At 40.6% G+C, this 15,159-nt stretch overlaps 2 protein-coding genes across 4 annotated transcripts in view; one reads left to right on the forward strand and one right to left on the reverse strand.

Annotated features, from left to right (window-relative positions):
• Positions 1-1,095: 1,095 nt before the first annotated feature.
• PSMD12 (proteasome 26S subunit, non-ATPase 12) lies at positions 1,096-10,482 on the reverse strand. 2 transcript variants are annotated; one of them, XM_075169457.1, is made up of 11 exons: positions 10,297-10,482; positions 8,460-8,519; positions 8,087-8,215; positions 6,607-6,714; positions 5,583-5,687; positions 4,986-5,135; positions 4,685-4,819; positions 4,018-4,130; positions 3,457-3,631; positions 2,866-2,943; positions 1,096-1,540 (listed from the first exon to the last, which is right to left on the reverse strand). In XM_075169457.1, exons 1-11 carry the CDS (start codon positions 10,402-10,404, stop codon positions 1,331-1,333), a joined length of 1,371 nt encoding a protein of 456 aa, XP_075025558.1. In that variant the 5' UTR covers positions 10,405-10,482; the 3' UTR covers positions 1,096-1,330. The 2 variants fall into 2 exon arrangements, with proteins under 2 accessions (XP_075025558.1, XP_075025560.1); XM_075169459.1 differs by lacking the exon at positions 1,096-1,540 and having other exon boundaries at positions 2,887-2,998.
• Positions 10,483-14,393: 3,911 nt separating this feature from the next.
• The window catches only part of PITPNC1 (phosphatidylinositol transfer protein cytoplasmic 1), an 89,394-nt gene continuing 88,628 nt past the window's right edge, over positions 14,394-15,159 (forward strand). Inside the window, exon 1 of one of the 2 annotated variants that reach the window (XM_075169463.1) lies at positions 14,394-15,118. Coding sequence is in view for 1 of the 2 variants with exons in the window: in XM_075169464.1 (XP_075025565.1) it covers positions 15,071-15,118 (48 nt within the window). In the remaining variant the exon portion in view is untranslated. The remainder of the gene's footprint in view (positions 15,119-15,159) is intronic. The other variant, XM_075169464.1, reaches the window with a different exon arrangement.

The raw sequence follows: 15,159 nt of genomic DNA on the forward strand, positions 1-15,159 counted from the left end.
AACTCATACAACTGGCATTATAACACAATTTAGGAAGTTAGATGGTAAGCATTCTATGCATTCTAAACAGTCTGCTCCTCTTTCTCCCTTCCCTCACTGATAGTTCAGCTGCTTTTTTGTTGCTTAAATGCAGTGAGCTGGATTGGTATGGCTTGATAAAGTTACAAGCCTCTGAAATGAAATTCCCAAGTTTCCCTTAAACTATGTCCAAAGTCTACATTTCAAATGCCAATCACTGCTTAGAAGCTTCCATCTTTTCCCGTACCTTCACAGACTCCCCTTACTCAAAATCACTGTCTGAAGTTTCCTGACTTGCTGTGTATTCATATGATAATTACCTGTGCTAAGAGTGTTAGTCTGAATGAAGTTCAGTGTGCTTTTAAAGAGATAGGATTTATATACATCTCAATACATCATTTACAATTACAGTCTCTACCTAATTAATTATGAACAGAATAGTTAGTTATGGCTAGCATTAAAAAATCATTAAAAACCAGGGCAAATTCAATAAAAGTTTCATTGATTCTTACTATACTATTCGTGCTACTATTTTACTTTCTTAAAAAAACAGAACAGGGACATGGGGAAAAGTTTACAGCTTCCCTCCATTACAAGTAGGTTAAAGCAAGTGATACGACATTATCTTGTCTGAATAGAACACATTCAATTATGAGAAGCAGCAGGTTTGAAGTATTATCTTAGCTAATTGTATAATTGCTATTGTAGCCATGACAAACTGTAACGACAAAACAGTAAAAATTAGTGACTTGCACCAAGCAGACAAGATTCAGGTAGATTTCTCAATCAGTTCAGAATTAATTAATAAAGTCTATCTGTAGTCCCAAATGTCAAGAAATAGCATTATTCTTAAGCATGAACATCCAGAATTTTGGTCAAACAGTATCTTGACATAACATTACAATATTATCATTATAAGTTACCTCAATGCATGCTACTGTAAAACCCTAGGATTTTATTATTTACAGTATATCCTCTCAATCACAGCCGCAAAAAGTCCTGTAATGAAGTAACCACAGAATTATGTGTTAGACAAAGAAAGGTACATGTGGAAAAGAAGGAATCACAAGACTACTATTATACAGGCAGTACAGATTTATTATGTTTTTTCACCAATTGTAGCAAAAACATTTAACAACTGAATGAATAATCAAGGGAACTTAATTGTCAACAGGAATTTCAGAATTATGTTCTAAATTTTAGACCAGGAAGGCTTGACAGGGAGAAAACAAACCATATACACACTGTAGTAATAGTCTCTATTATGAAGATTTAATGCCTTCTTTAAAAGCACTGAGATTATTGAGGCACCTTACTGCAGGTTATGTATCATCTCCTCTTTGGCAATGAGATGTGTGGTTTTGTTAACTAGGGCCATTAGTGAGTTCAGCTTGTGAGACCAGTCATTGAGTATATTGTTTGGGTCCTTAGGCCTCTGAAAATTGATAATTCCTGCCAGCCTGTCTACTTTAGCAAAGATGGTCTTATTAACTACTAGGTTAGACAGGAACTCCTCCGATTCCTGTAAAGACAAACAGCACTAAGTCAAGAAAATAGCATTTTTATCTACAAAACATCAGAATTCCTCCCAAACATCATTGAAGCACAGGGAACAAGATTTTCTTTACACTTAACAGAAATACAGCTGTAGTAATATTGTACTTAAAAAAACGCACAATACTTTAATATTACACATGCTGGCACTACAAGGTATTAGCACGATCTATTTTTTTTTCATTTGACCTATATCTGATTGTGTTTAATGAAATTAAAAAGTTTAATATACTACACCAACAGACTTTTACACTTCGGAGTACTTGGCTACAGAGATATCAGAACAAGCCATCTGACAAGCAAGGCATAGGAAAATCCATGTGAATTACTGACCACTGTCAAAAAAGGTTTATTCCAAGTTTGTGGAAAAGAGCAGATTTAATTAAAAGACAGTAGGGTAAAGCTTTTCATTTGCACTTGAAATACCAATATGCCATGATGTATGAATCTCTTTGGAAAGCTCTTGAAAACACAAAGGAAGACTATTCCACCCCATGTTCCCGAAGTACAACCATCTATAAACAGGCACATTTAAAGGTGAGAAACCCTGTATCTTCAGTCAGTTTTAATCACTCATTGACAAGAATTTTTTAACAGTGAAACACAAGACAAGAAGCTCCAGCATTTAAATAAGACCTTGAATATAAATGAATTTTTAAGAGCAGCTTTTGCCTCATGGGCACATGCATCATGAAATTGAGTTCTGCCTGGACTAAAAAACAGTTTTCTAACTCCCAGAGACGCTTGAAAATATGCTCAGGTCTTCGTATTGACTAGTAAAGCGACAAATATTCGGATTAATACTATTACTCCCAAAAGACTTTCACACTATTTCTCATAAAAAGAACCCAATGAACTAAAGTTCTGTTAAGGCTGCCTGTCTATCACTATACCATACTTTGTTGTTCTTGTAAGAGCTGAAAAGTACTGGTAACACAAACAGGGGAATTAGACTAAGGATGAAGGCAGGAGAGCTGCAAGGATAATACAAAGACAGATATATAGAGATACAACAATAGATGCTATATCCATGAACACTCATAAACACACAAGCATAAACCCCAAGAACTTCGTACAAAGCAGTGTATTTCTACAATGCTGTGTCCTTCTGCATTGTCTGTAAAACAATGCGTTGATGATCTATAGCATCACTTAGAGCTTTTTAAGCTAAAAAGAGAGCTCAAATTCAAGGAGAACGTTACTCTGCTAAATACTTACATTTCTGCCACAAACACATGCACACATATACTTTCATGCCCTTTATGAAAGAAGGATAAGCAAAGCAACACTTACATCAACGGACAGATCCAGGAGCTGTGCCATTCTCTTCATTGTAATTCTGGTATAATATTTAGCCATTATTCTAATATTCTGGAATAAAAGTGTTCAGAGTAGAGAGTTATGTGCAAAAAATAATTGAAGCAGGCTGCAAAAATATAAAAGTCAATGTTAAAAGCAGATTAGGAGCTGTAGTGCTCTAACGGCAGTCCAGCATAAGGTACGTGAGGGAGTTGTGAACAAACAGTTCTTTTGCTTGTAAAAGGTATAAAAGTCTCTACAAATTACTAAGAAATGAAATCAACTAATTATGAATTTAATACAAAGCAAGACCTTCAAGTTTCTGCTCTATTGAAATGTGAACGCTAAATCTCAAAATTTGAGTGCAACATGCTCTTTTCTGGCGACTGTGCCAAATACCTATCTATAATAAAGATATACAAGCAAATAAAATGTTGAAAATATAACGCAATGAAGAGGCAACTTATCTGCTGCTTTACTACATACTTTTTTTGTTTCTCTTTGTAATTAAAATATGGCAAACGAAAAGCACTTTTAGTTGAGGCACTGAATACATAGCTAATGCTTAAAGACAGCCATACTTACATGTTCCACAACTCTATTCTTTAAATCTTTCCATCTCTTTTCACCTTCCTCCGTACAGCCGAAAACGTCTGTTGCAGGACTGTCAAGGGATCCTTCTCTCAATTCTTTACCGTATTCTTCAACTAGGGCAGTCCACCGCATCAATTCCATGGTGGTAAATAGTTTTAGGAGGTCTCTAAATGGTTTAGTAAAGTTGATTTACAACCCTGTATTAATAAGGCTTATTTCATACTTAAATAGATCAAAGAAACAATTTAAATGTTTTCATTTTATTACCATTAAGATTCATTGTTCTTCATGAATATAGTCTGTAATACTTCACGCTATCAGTGGGCAGCTCAAGTCAGACTGTGTTTCTAAGAAAGATCTTTCTCTTACAGAGAGACATCTATTTCAATGTAGAACTTCCACAATCATGAAAATTTTGCAGTATTTTTCATACAGCATTAAATTCCGAGATGCTTACAGCAGACTCAGCGTAAACAGATTTCACTTGCACAGCTAGTTTGAGAGAGACACTTTTTTTTTACCTAAGAATTGTTCATTAGAAAGAATACTTACTTATACTTCGGGATTTCCTCTAGCTTTTTGTCACTACTAATTCTGTGCACCAAATCAGACTGTTCATTGTCATAAGGTGAAAGAATAACATAAAGAACAACGCTCTTCAGTGCCTGTTTAAGAGGAAAGAGTGTGGGTTTTTCCCATAATTAAACAATTAAAAACAGTGCCCACAGAGCTTAGAATTTAACATGTAAAAGGCTTAAGCCTAGCATATTAAGAAGTTAAGGTGAAATTGATGTCATCCTGCAGAAATGAACCCTCATTCACAGTGACAGATTTAAATTGATTCAGGTTAATTACAATTCTAGTATTTACAATAAATACATTTTAAAAAATCTTTTCAAATATGTAACATTTGTACTGCATACACAACAGTATCACTTAGACCACACTTGCACAGCTGTTTCTAATTTCTGCACTTCTATAAAACAGACAAGACATTCTCAAGATTTCAAAGACAATATAATGATGTTAGTTATAAATATTCATTTGAAATCAACTTTATTAAATCTGTTTTCAACTAACCAATTTGTTAATATAGCCATTAAAAAAAACTAAGAACAACAGACGGATGAGCTATTTAATCTGCTGTAAATTAATCTGGTAACGAAATGGGTATCTGCCACATGAAAATACAGCCATTTTGTATGCAACGTTTTTTTACCTGCTGCCACTTTTCACTTTCAGCCTGGATACATGGAGTATCATAAATGGCTCTGTAGTGCTTACAGATGGAGAGGTAGGAGCCTTCATGTTGATCCAGCTGGATCATTAAGTTGTAGTATTTCAACTTTAGTTTCTGAAACAGTATCAAACAGTGAAATTAGTACAGCTCCATGAATCACGTAAATTAAATCCAACTGGATACCAGAAAACAGAAGGATTCAAATACACTTGGACCTGAAAAAAGGCATGTCAGATTAAAATGGGGGGGAGGGGAAGAGAGAAATACTCCTATGACTTACTTCTGTGTTTTCTTCTTGAAAAAATTTTGTATTAATTTTTTTGCTGATAATTTGAGTCCGAATATAGTCTTTTACAGCTAGACAGAGTCTCATCTGCTCCAAGATAAATTCTACACGTTCTTTCTTCTCCATTGAACCATAGGTTTCCACCTAAAATGAAAATACAACTATTTAACATTGTCAAAGTCAAATCAAGTGAAGTCTTAGCTGTGCAAGAAGAGTGGGAGGTTGTCGGGGGGGAAAAACAAAACAAAACAAAACAACACAACAGAAAAAACAGCCATTCCAGAGCAAGCGAAAATGGAGAAAAGGTTATTCAATCTGAAATTATAGCCTCCACTTACAGCGGAAGAATCCACTAAACTCAATGCACTACCTAGAGAATTGAAATCCTTTTTCCAAATGGGAAATATTCTATGTAACCTAACCATGAGACTAACAAAAACAGTTAAAACTGAACTACACTTTCACTAACAACAGTTAATCTCATTCCAGGCATTTCTGCAGACGTACCTGATTAAGTTTCTAAACAATAATCTAAGAGCAGTCAGAATTAATTTTTATTCCTGACACAGTTTGAGTTACACGGCGTGTTACCTGCAATTCTTGCAGAATAGAAGCAGCCTCTTTCACTTCACCATTCTGTTCTTTTATTGTTGCAAGTGTCTTTGTCAGGCGAGCACGTTCAATTTCCACATATATCTGAAATCAGAAGTAGTAGTTTAAACATTGAAATTTTCTAAAGAGGAGTGCAAACTCTAAGACCACAACCCCACTAAGACATATATTTGATGTTTTCATACAACCAATTAATTCCTTATGTATCCATACACTATACTGATACTACCCACAACATACACAGATAAAATATGATGGATAGTTGACACACGGAAGTATTTGAACCAAATTAATATAAAAAATAATGTCTAAATTCATCTACCATTCTTTAAGCAAACATAAAATGATATGCACTGTGAATGAAGTATTAGATATTTTGTCTGCTAAAATACACTGACATGAAGTTAAGACTTCAATGGTTAATGTGTATTAAGTACTACCGTTTGCATTATTTCACTCACTCCTAACCATCCATAAATCAACAATACTTGATTAGTAACAATTTAGACTAACTTTGAACAGGCAAAAGCCGTAACATTAATACAAATTTGCCTTAATCCAGAATTGTTTATCTTCTTAAAGTAAAAGGAATATTAACTTGGTATAATGCTTTGACATCACCTTCTGGTTACCGTAACTGTACATAACACCTTGTTAAGCCCAGGAGAAATTAAACTAAACCTGCCCATTTCTCTAACAAATTCAAATACATAACATTTTAAAAATTGAAAAATAAATGGCATTTTAGAACTCTAATATATCCCAATATCTATGTCATGGAAAAATGACCAGTGTTTCAGCAAATTATTTAAATATGAAATCCGGAAAATATTTGCAGTCTTTTGGAAAGAAATGCACTACTTGACTTCTCAAGTTAATTTAAAAATATACTTTCGCTCTTATTTGAAGAGATTAAAAAACAATGTTAAGAAGCTATGCTTTTAAAGAAGGTGAACATTTTTATTCTACCTTTTAGACATTCAGTCTTAAAACAAAACCTTACTTTTCCTTCTGTAACCATACGCAACGTGTCAATTAAGCGCAGTTTGACTGGTAAGTCTGTGATGTCTTCAACATAAGTGCAGCACTGCTGGACCATTTTAGCAACTGCCTAATACAATAACAGGAAAGAAAAACATGCTGTGGTTTTAGATTTCTCAAATGCGTTCAAACTATAACACTCGGAGATAAGTACTAAATAGTTTCATACCAAACTAAAGAGACTCGTCTCAACAAAAAGCATGCAAGATACATATAATCACTTTGACTCATAAAAATGTGTAAAATGATGCTAGCGACTGATGCTAGAAGTGAAATGCCATGCTGTTCTGTCATTTCTTTCTTCTCAGTTTTTCCAATGATATTCAAAATAATTCATCCCATGCGGTTCTCTCTTGAAAAGTAGTACTCCTGCCAAATCCACACGACTCACACGGACTGACAAGACTTATCTGTTTGCCCTGAGACCTTCATAGCTAATGGGAAGATACATCTTCTCTTAAGTGTGTGCACTAGCCCTTCTCTTTAGGACACCTGTAGATTTTTGAGGAAGGGAAGGGAGAGGTCTAATTATTTCTGACTGATGCTTTTCCATCTCTGCATATTCCCAAATAGGCACTAATAAGCTAGCATCCTGCAGTGGCAAGCACAGGTATTGGAATATGTTCTTCTGGTAACAACGCTGACAAAGCTGTTACGATTATTATTAAAATACCTACTTCTAAAAAACAACAGAATTAAACTTCTAGAAACTTCTTCCTCAAGAAGAAAATTCAGCTGAAATGACCCAAGTCTTCAGCCACAGTTTTTGCAAGTTAGAGAACTAAACTGTACTCTACCTGTATACAAACTCCTAATGTTTCTGCACATTAAAAGTAGGTAACCTTTTTTTTCCTAAAGCAACGTTGCCATTAAAATTACCTGTTGCTAACTTCTAATTAAGTCAAACTAAACACAGTGCAATAAACTTTGTACCTTCTTAAATGCAAGTGCTTTCAGCTGTCCTGATAGCCAATTTCTCAGAGAGAACTGAATTCCAGAGTATGACAGTTTCAAAAGCAAGCATGTAAAGCATACACCTTATTTGATCACAATAAATTGCAATAACTCTCTTCAATGTACCCCTCATGTGAACATGAAAAATTAAGAATATGTCTACAGTACAGACTGTAGAAGAGTGTAAAGATGAACTGCTATCTAAAAGCACCAGTATGCACTGAAAGCCGAAAAGTCACAGCTGTGTTGCCAAGAATGGCAAGCTGGACCACACAGAGCTCAGGCACAAGGTGAAGACAGACTAATTCCAGACATCAGTTTCATTATTGGCTTTCATTACGCCTACCAAAAAACGTCAACAGAAGTTAATTACAATATATTCAGCCAGGTACTACAAAGTCAGGAAAGTCCCTACGCACAAGGGGGAATCAGAACACAATACAGCTCCAAATATAATTTTATTTCTTGTTTCAAAGGATTAAATTCACCTGTTTTAACTGACTTCTTCTCTTTGATAGAAGAATAATATTTTCATTAAGAGCATCCCAGTCTTTAGCTTCGTAACACATTTTCACTATAGCAACTAAGATACGGGATGTGGAGACCATGTCAGATGCCTGTAACAAACAAACAGCGTATTAGTGATGGGATAAACAACTGGCAGACCTCTATCACTTGCACTTCTAGTATAGAAAGGGAAAAAAACCTGATTATATCTAGCCTCATTGATTTTCTTTTTAAAGAAAAGAACAGGAAAAGAGAAAGACTGATACCCCAGTTCCCTTCATGACTTTAATGCAGGGGAACAAGGGGGTGTGTAGGACAACCCTGCATAAACGTTGCATGCCATATGCTACTTACCGTTCGTGTTTGTTTTTCCAAGGAGAGAAGGTTTTCAATTACTTCTTGCAATCTTCCTTCCTAATGTGATAGGCAAAGAATTATCACCATGAGTGAAGAATACAACTCAGTTTAAATTAAGAGTAGCTCTAATTCTTGTGTAAGCAAAAAACATAGACTAGCCTGTACACTCATTTTTAAGTATTTTATTTTTTTAGAAACATACATAGCACTAACTTTAAATATATGGTTCTACACACAGATTAAACTAGAAAGGTACTAGTTCCATTTTTGCCCAATACATGCTATAAATTGTTTGTCTTGAGTGAGAAACCTAGCAAGTTTCAGACAGGTTTGGTTAGCTCACATTCACTGAGCTAGACGGAAGACTGATTTCTTTCCTAGCCAAAACAAAGCTTTAAGTGAGAACAGATATGCAATTAGATACCTCGGCCAAAAAGTTGTTTTACTATTACTTTCATCCACATTCATCATATCTTAATTACAGCATATTATACAAAGCATAAACTACATGCTTTACAGTCTAGACAAGTATGGAATTATAATAGTCCGCTTGTTAGGTTTTGAGAACTATATTTGCCTTTGTTTAGAGGAGTTAAAGATACCACAATGTACTTTTAGTCCTAAGTTGTAATTCCTAGCAAATATCTTGTAAAAAAAAATGCTAACATGGGAGAATTTGTAACAGCCCATAGCAACTGTGGGGCTGCAACAAAAGGTTAGAAACTAGAAAATAACTAAAAGGGAAAATGAAATTTGTTTCTAAAACGTACCCACCCTACTGAAATCTTTTAAAGTCTATACAATTTTTTGTCAAGGATGTGCTCTTACTGCCACAAAATTTACATGTTATGCAGCAATGAAACATGGTCATGGTGTCCACACCTACGCAGAGGTGTGCCCGTGGGATAAAACACCTATGCCTACTCTCCATACAATACAGTCTTAAGATAGTGTAAGATGCAACTTACTTATCTTAAGGCTACTGCCTTCAGAATCCTACAATATGCTATATACTACAACATGCCTCTCACGAGACACGTGGATCGAGCACAGCATTTGCAGCATGTAAAGAATCAGATGCCATCCTACTGGGAAAGACCATAACAGCAAATCCAATCTGTTCTGAGGTCTGAGATGCGTAAGAATCTCTACGCTACAGAACAAGCCCATAAACGAAACCTTAAGATACACCATATGCATGATTACCTCTACGATCCCATCAGCAAGACATTCTGTGGTCGTCTAATGGCTGGGTGCACATACATGTTTGCTCAGCAGATGCCAGGCAGCCCCTATCAGCCTGCCACGGCCCTCCATTCCAGTCTTTTGGGGCACGGACATAACCGAGTGAGAAGGATGCAAAGCACTGCCTGTCTAACCTGACACAGGATCAATTACAGGAAGGCAGCTTTGGCACACAGCAGTCCCAGGATGAACAAGCACCTACGCGTCTCTCCAGCCACGTTCTACGCGGAAAGTGGCAGCAGCGAAAAGCCACGTCCCTTCTGGTGGACTCAGGCCTTCTTATCCCCTCACCCGCGAGACTGCACCCTGACATCTCCTCTCGCCTCCCTCACCGCCCTCCTGCCCACCCTCCTTCTGCCCTACACTGCCAGTGAAATGGTAGAGCAGTCCCTACTTCTCCTCTTCCCCAACACGGCACGGGAGGGCCCGAGCCCCGGACCCCTCAGCACCCGATCGGGTGACAAGAGGCGGCTGCGCCCCGCGCCGCACGTCCCCCCGCCACCGGGCCGCCTCCCCGAGCGCGGCCTAGCGCGCCCCACGCCATGACTCAGCCCATCCGCATCGCCGGGCTTCCCCCCCTCCGCCTCACCTGCGCCAGCCGCTCGCACTCAGGCAGCCGCTGGTCCACCGTCGCGCTGTAATCCACCTCCATTTTCACGATACGGCCATCGGCCCGCTCCGCGCCGCCCTCCGCCATCTCCCCGGCTCCGCTCCGCGTCCCCCCTCGAACACACACCGGAAGCAGCCAGGCCCTGCGCGCAGGCACGGCCGGGGCAGCCCCGCGGAAGGCCCCCGCACTGCGCCAAACAGGCGCTGTCGGAGTCGCCTGCGGCCGCCTCAGGACCCAGGGCGGGGCGGGGGACGAGGGGCGGTGCCAGCTCTGAGGGAGCGGCCCCTCCCGCGCTCCGCGGGAGCGGCGCCATCCGCGGCGGTCGGCCCCTGCGCGGCCCCGCGGGCTGCTCCCGCCGCCCCTGAGCCCCGGCCTGGCTCGCTCGGAGCCGTGCCCCGGGCTGAGGGGACCCCCCGGCACCCAGGAAGGGGGAGGGTGGTGCGAGATGTGGGGTGGTAGCAGATGTGGGGTGGTGGCTTCCCCATGGAGTCCAGTCACGGCTTGCCCCGTGGCCTCCTGGCTCAGCAGGGGCATGGGTTTGCGGTGCAGTTGCCACAGCGATGGTGTTGCTCGTAGGTTGTGTGTCAAGAGCTTGAGACCTTGATATGGCCACAGGGCGGGGGGTGGTGAGTCGGGAGGACCGTGGTTTTAATGCTGTTTCCCCACATTTTGAGAGAACCATGCCATGTTGACGTGGCAGGCTGCACCATGGAATGGCCTCAGTGGAGGACTCGGGGTTTGGTAGCTGGTGACTTCACCGTGGTGATTTCAGTGTATCTCAGCTTTGAGTCATTTAATCATCTTGCACTGCTGGAGAGGTGGGGAAAAGGTAGGAAACACAATGGTTTTTAAGAGCACAAGGATCCTCACTTTAGCCAGTGTTGCACCATCAACGTGTTCATAAGTTGCTGTGAGATGTTGGTACAACGCTTGTGGTTGTAGGTTGCCATCATCTCCCATTCCAAAGCAGAATTTCATATGCTACAGAAGTTTCATTCACTGGAGAAATTCAGAGAAACTTGCTCATGTTTGCAAGCAAACGACTCAGAAGGAAATAATGATCAGTGAATGCCCTGCATCTTTGGTTGTTATTTAAGACTTCCAGAAAAAATGAGTTACCATGAAATTACATTTTGTGTTGTGTTACTTTATGACTATACTGCATATGTAACAACACGTTAATGTGTCAAAAGGGCATTTGAGATAACTATTTGAATCTTTTGTTTACAGAATTAAGGCTGACTTCCTATGTCTGCTACACTGGTGTAAATTCAGAGTAATTCAATTAAGTGAATTCAGAGCTATAATACTGTATTTTGCAATTGTGTCTGATATATGCTTTCCAATTAGCACAGCACAGACCATGGGCTTTGAGTCATTTTCTGTTTGAACTCAAAGTTGATTTAACAAGTCCAGTAACAGAATTTATCCATTATCCTTAATCATTTTTTAAATATTAATTGACCTAAGTATTGAAAATACATGCATGTATCACAAAGAGTGTATGAGTTGTTCTTTCCTAACTGGCCATTTACAGATTTTTGCAGAGCTTTGGCTATTTCTTTTGACTTGTAAAAACTCATTCTTTTAGGTTGTTGTAATATTAGTATAATTTTATAGTCGATGGATAGGGAGTGATGGCTTCCAGGGAAGTTAAAAGTCGCATACTAATCTAATTGAACATATTCCCAAACACAGTAATTTTGGTTCAGACAGTGAGTGAAAGAGGAAGAAAATTAATGCCTACTGCAACTGTTATCTTCCTTTACCTGCATGGGCTGGGAGACAAGGAGGCAGCTTTTGCCTCCAATGTAGACTTCCTGAATGGCTCAAAAAAACCTAAATTCTTATTCAAAAGTCCTTAGTAAAATACCTGAAGACTTTTACTGTCTCCTATTATGAAGCGACATTTTGCTGACACAAGTCCATCTGGAGTTAATATTCAGCATGATTTAACATACGGGATTTTTTCCCCCAGGTCAAAAATGCAAGATGAGTGAAAAATGTCTTATTTTTACAACTGATCATAGAGAGCGTGTTGCAGAGGTAAGAGTAATGGTTTCTGACAATTCACAGAAAACAAGGAACCAAAATTGAGGTGGGCATGCTGGGCAGAAACTTCCTGGCTAGCTGGAGCTAGAAGTTTTCTCTCTCAGCGTGTCCGCTAGAAAGCATTTGGTGAGCATGCTTTGTGGAGAGTCCCAGACAGTAGTTATAGTAGGGAGTTGTAAAGGGTATTGCTATGATCACTGTTTTTTTTCCCCCCATGTGTATGTGCAGACAACACAAGACTGAGCTGTGTCTGTGGCAATAAGTGTGGGATGACTGCAGAATGCTTTGCTATAGGTATGGGAAGTAATTTTGGTTTCCATGTTAAGTAGCTTCTGGATTTGATACACTACTTCGTGCAGATCTGCATGCTTTGTTATTTTAAACAGAGCTATAAGGTTTGGTTTATGTTGAAAGCATGTAATAGGTGATAAACTAGTTTAGGTCTTTCTCCTGTTTTTATTGAAATCAATGTCTTTGCCTATTATTGAGTGGCAACAAGGCCCTATACAAAGTAGTTTAATTTTTTCACACTGCTTTTCAGGAGAAATCCAGAGATATTGTTCCTAATGAATGAAACAACTAGCAAATCACTTAAAACTGAAGTAAATGCTTTAGATGTGAGTTTGGATATCTCTCATCTATAGGTAATATCATGGGCATTGCCTTGTTTTGGCTATTTTGCATAGAAGTTTCAGGAACATATACTACCAACACTATGAATTATAGCTACAGTTTCGATATTTATAAATGGCTGTTGTCAGATTTGAGATAGAAGACTCATTAACCACATTGTTCATACCTCAGTTGAAAATCCAGACTATTAACAGAGCTCCCAGATTTTCTGTTTTTTGTGTAGGTGTTTGCACTTCGCTGTAAAGGCAGGGTGCGTGAAATATTGTGCCATTATTGCAATGGAATGGAAAAAACTATGTTGTTAGCTCCAGGAGATGGCACTGTGTCCTCTCTTGGGCTAAAAATTATATACAGAGCTTTGAAAGGTACATTCAGAACCAATGAAAATCTGAGGGTTTTTTTCTTTCTTGTTATGAAACACACATTTCATTGTAGACCTAAATTCATCTTTAACTGTCCCAAATATGGTATTTCATCACTTTCAGTTTTGCAAATAATTTGTATTTAGATGCAGATGTATATTTTATCATTATCTGTACAGTGCCTTGTATTTTCATTTTCCTGTCATAGTGCTTCTGCGATACATGCTTTATAGCCATTTGGAAGACAGGAGAAACGGCAATGTGAACATTTTATGATTTACCTGAGGTTGTGTAACAGTTTGGGGTTCTCAGCTAGTTTCAGAGTTGGGTTCCAGTGCATATCAAGCTGTAATTAATAATGCGTAAATTTCTCTGAAAAACACAAACCCCAAGCGTATTAAAAAGCGATTTAACTAACAAATTGCCTACTAAGTGGCAAAAAAAAAAAAAAAAAAAAGGCCGCCTAAACCGGTTCTGGCTTTATTGTTCAACTACGAAGGAGGCGCTTTTTCACTGAACTTTCTGTGTGGCATTTGAAAGTAAATAGCCGGTACGAAAAAAGAGTTTTATTTGTGTGGCAAAATCTGCTGGCTGATAGCGCGGGGCTGACCGAAAGGGAAATGGGTGAGGCCTCCACATCCTGTGCTGGCCTCCCCCGCGCTCGCTGTCCGCTCTTTTGTAACGGAGGCGGGCGAGGAGACCCGCAGCGGGCTGCCCGGCGGCCCCCCGGGGCTCTGCCCCTTTCCACCCGGTTGTCAGGGTTTTGCGAGGTACCTTGTAGGGCAAGAAACTTCCCACAAAAGTCTTCGCGGCACAATTAATTTAAAGCGCGACTTCTCCCGGCTCGGTGCGGCCGGCGCCCCCTTCCCGGGAAGCGCCGCCGGGCCAAACCCGGAGCCCTGCGGGGTCCGGCCACGCCGATCCGCTGAGACCCGCCCGAGCGGCGGCGGCGCGGCGGCCGCCCGCCCGCCCCCTCTCCCTCCTTCCTGCCGCCCCGCTGATGTCAGCCGCGCCCCCGCCGGGGCCGCCGCCGCTGCAGCCGCTCCGCACCCGCGGTACAGCCCGCCCGCGGCTGCGCCGGGGAGCCCGCGGCTGCGCCGGGGAGCCCGCGGCCGCCGGATCGCCGCGCTGCACCCCCCCCTCCCCGAGCGCAGCGGGAGCCGCGGCGGCCGCAGCCGCGTTGCGGTGGGGAGGCGGGAGCCGCGTTTGGCAGCCGGGGAAGGAAACGTTATAGAAAGGCTTTGTCTTGGAAATCAGCATCTCGTCTTTCCTGCCGCCCGACGTGCTGCCGGCGGTGGCGAAAGCCACATTTTCGGCTCGTTGCTCTTTTCGCCGCCCCAGGCATGTCTTGACATAGCTGCGAGGGACTGCCGTTTTCGTACACTTCCGACGGATGTCTTTGGCTGCGGCGACAGCGTTTGGGGTTTGAGACTTGGTAGCGTATATCGGTGCGAGCGTGTGTGAAATTCCCATGATCGCAGGCTGAAGGAGGAAGGACTGGAAGAAAGGAGCAGTTGTGTTGGTTTTTCTTCTTGCTGGGTCAGCCTTCCTGGATGGTTGCATTAGAGTCTTGTGGACACATTGTCAAGCGCGTACAGAGAAAGAGGCTTGATTATTTTTTCCCGTGATTGGTTTTCGTCGTGATCGTCGTGCAGAAATAACCACTTTTCTCCCAGTTTGCTGGTCCGCACTGAGGCAGCGGGAATATGCTCATGAAGGAGTACCGGATCTGTATGCCTTTGACAGTTGAAGAGGTAAGCTCCGCCACTGGTAATGGTTAGGCTGTTACTTACCA

Source organism: Calonectris borealis, chromosome 20, assembly GCF_964195595.1.
Source record: "Calonectris borealis chromosome 20, bCalBor7.hap1.2, whole genome shotgun sequence".
NCBI classification, from domain to species: domain Eukaryota; kingdom Metazoa; phylum Chordata; class Aves; order Procellariiformes; family Procellariidae; genus Calonectris; species Calonectris borealis.

Coding starts and splice junctions, on each gene's coding strand:
- PSMD12 (XM_075169457.1), bottom strand. CDS start 10,404: ATGGCGGAGGGCGGCGCGGAGCGGGCCGATGGCCGTATCGTGAAAATG. Junction 5,136..5,582: donor CTATTCTGCAAGAATTGCAG/GTAACACGCCGT, acceptor TTTTCATTTTAG/GTGGAAACCTATGGTTCAAT. Junction 3,632..4,017: donor GAGGAAATCCCGAAGTATAA/GTAAGTATTCTT, acceptor TAAACCATTTAG/AGACCTCCTAAAACTATTTA.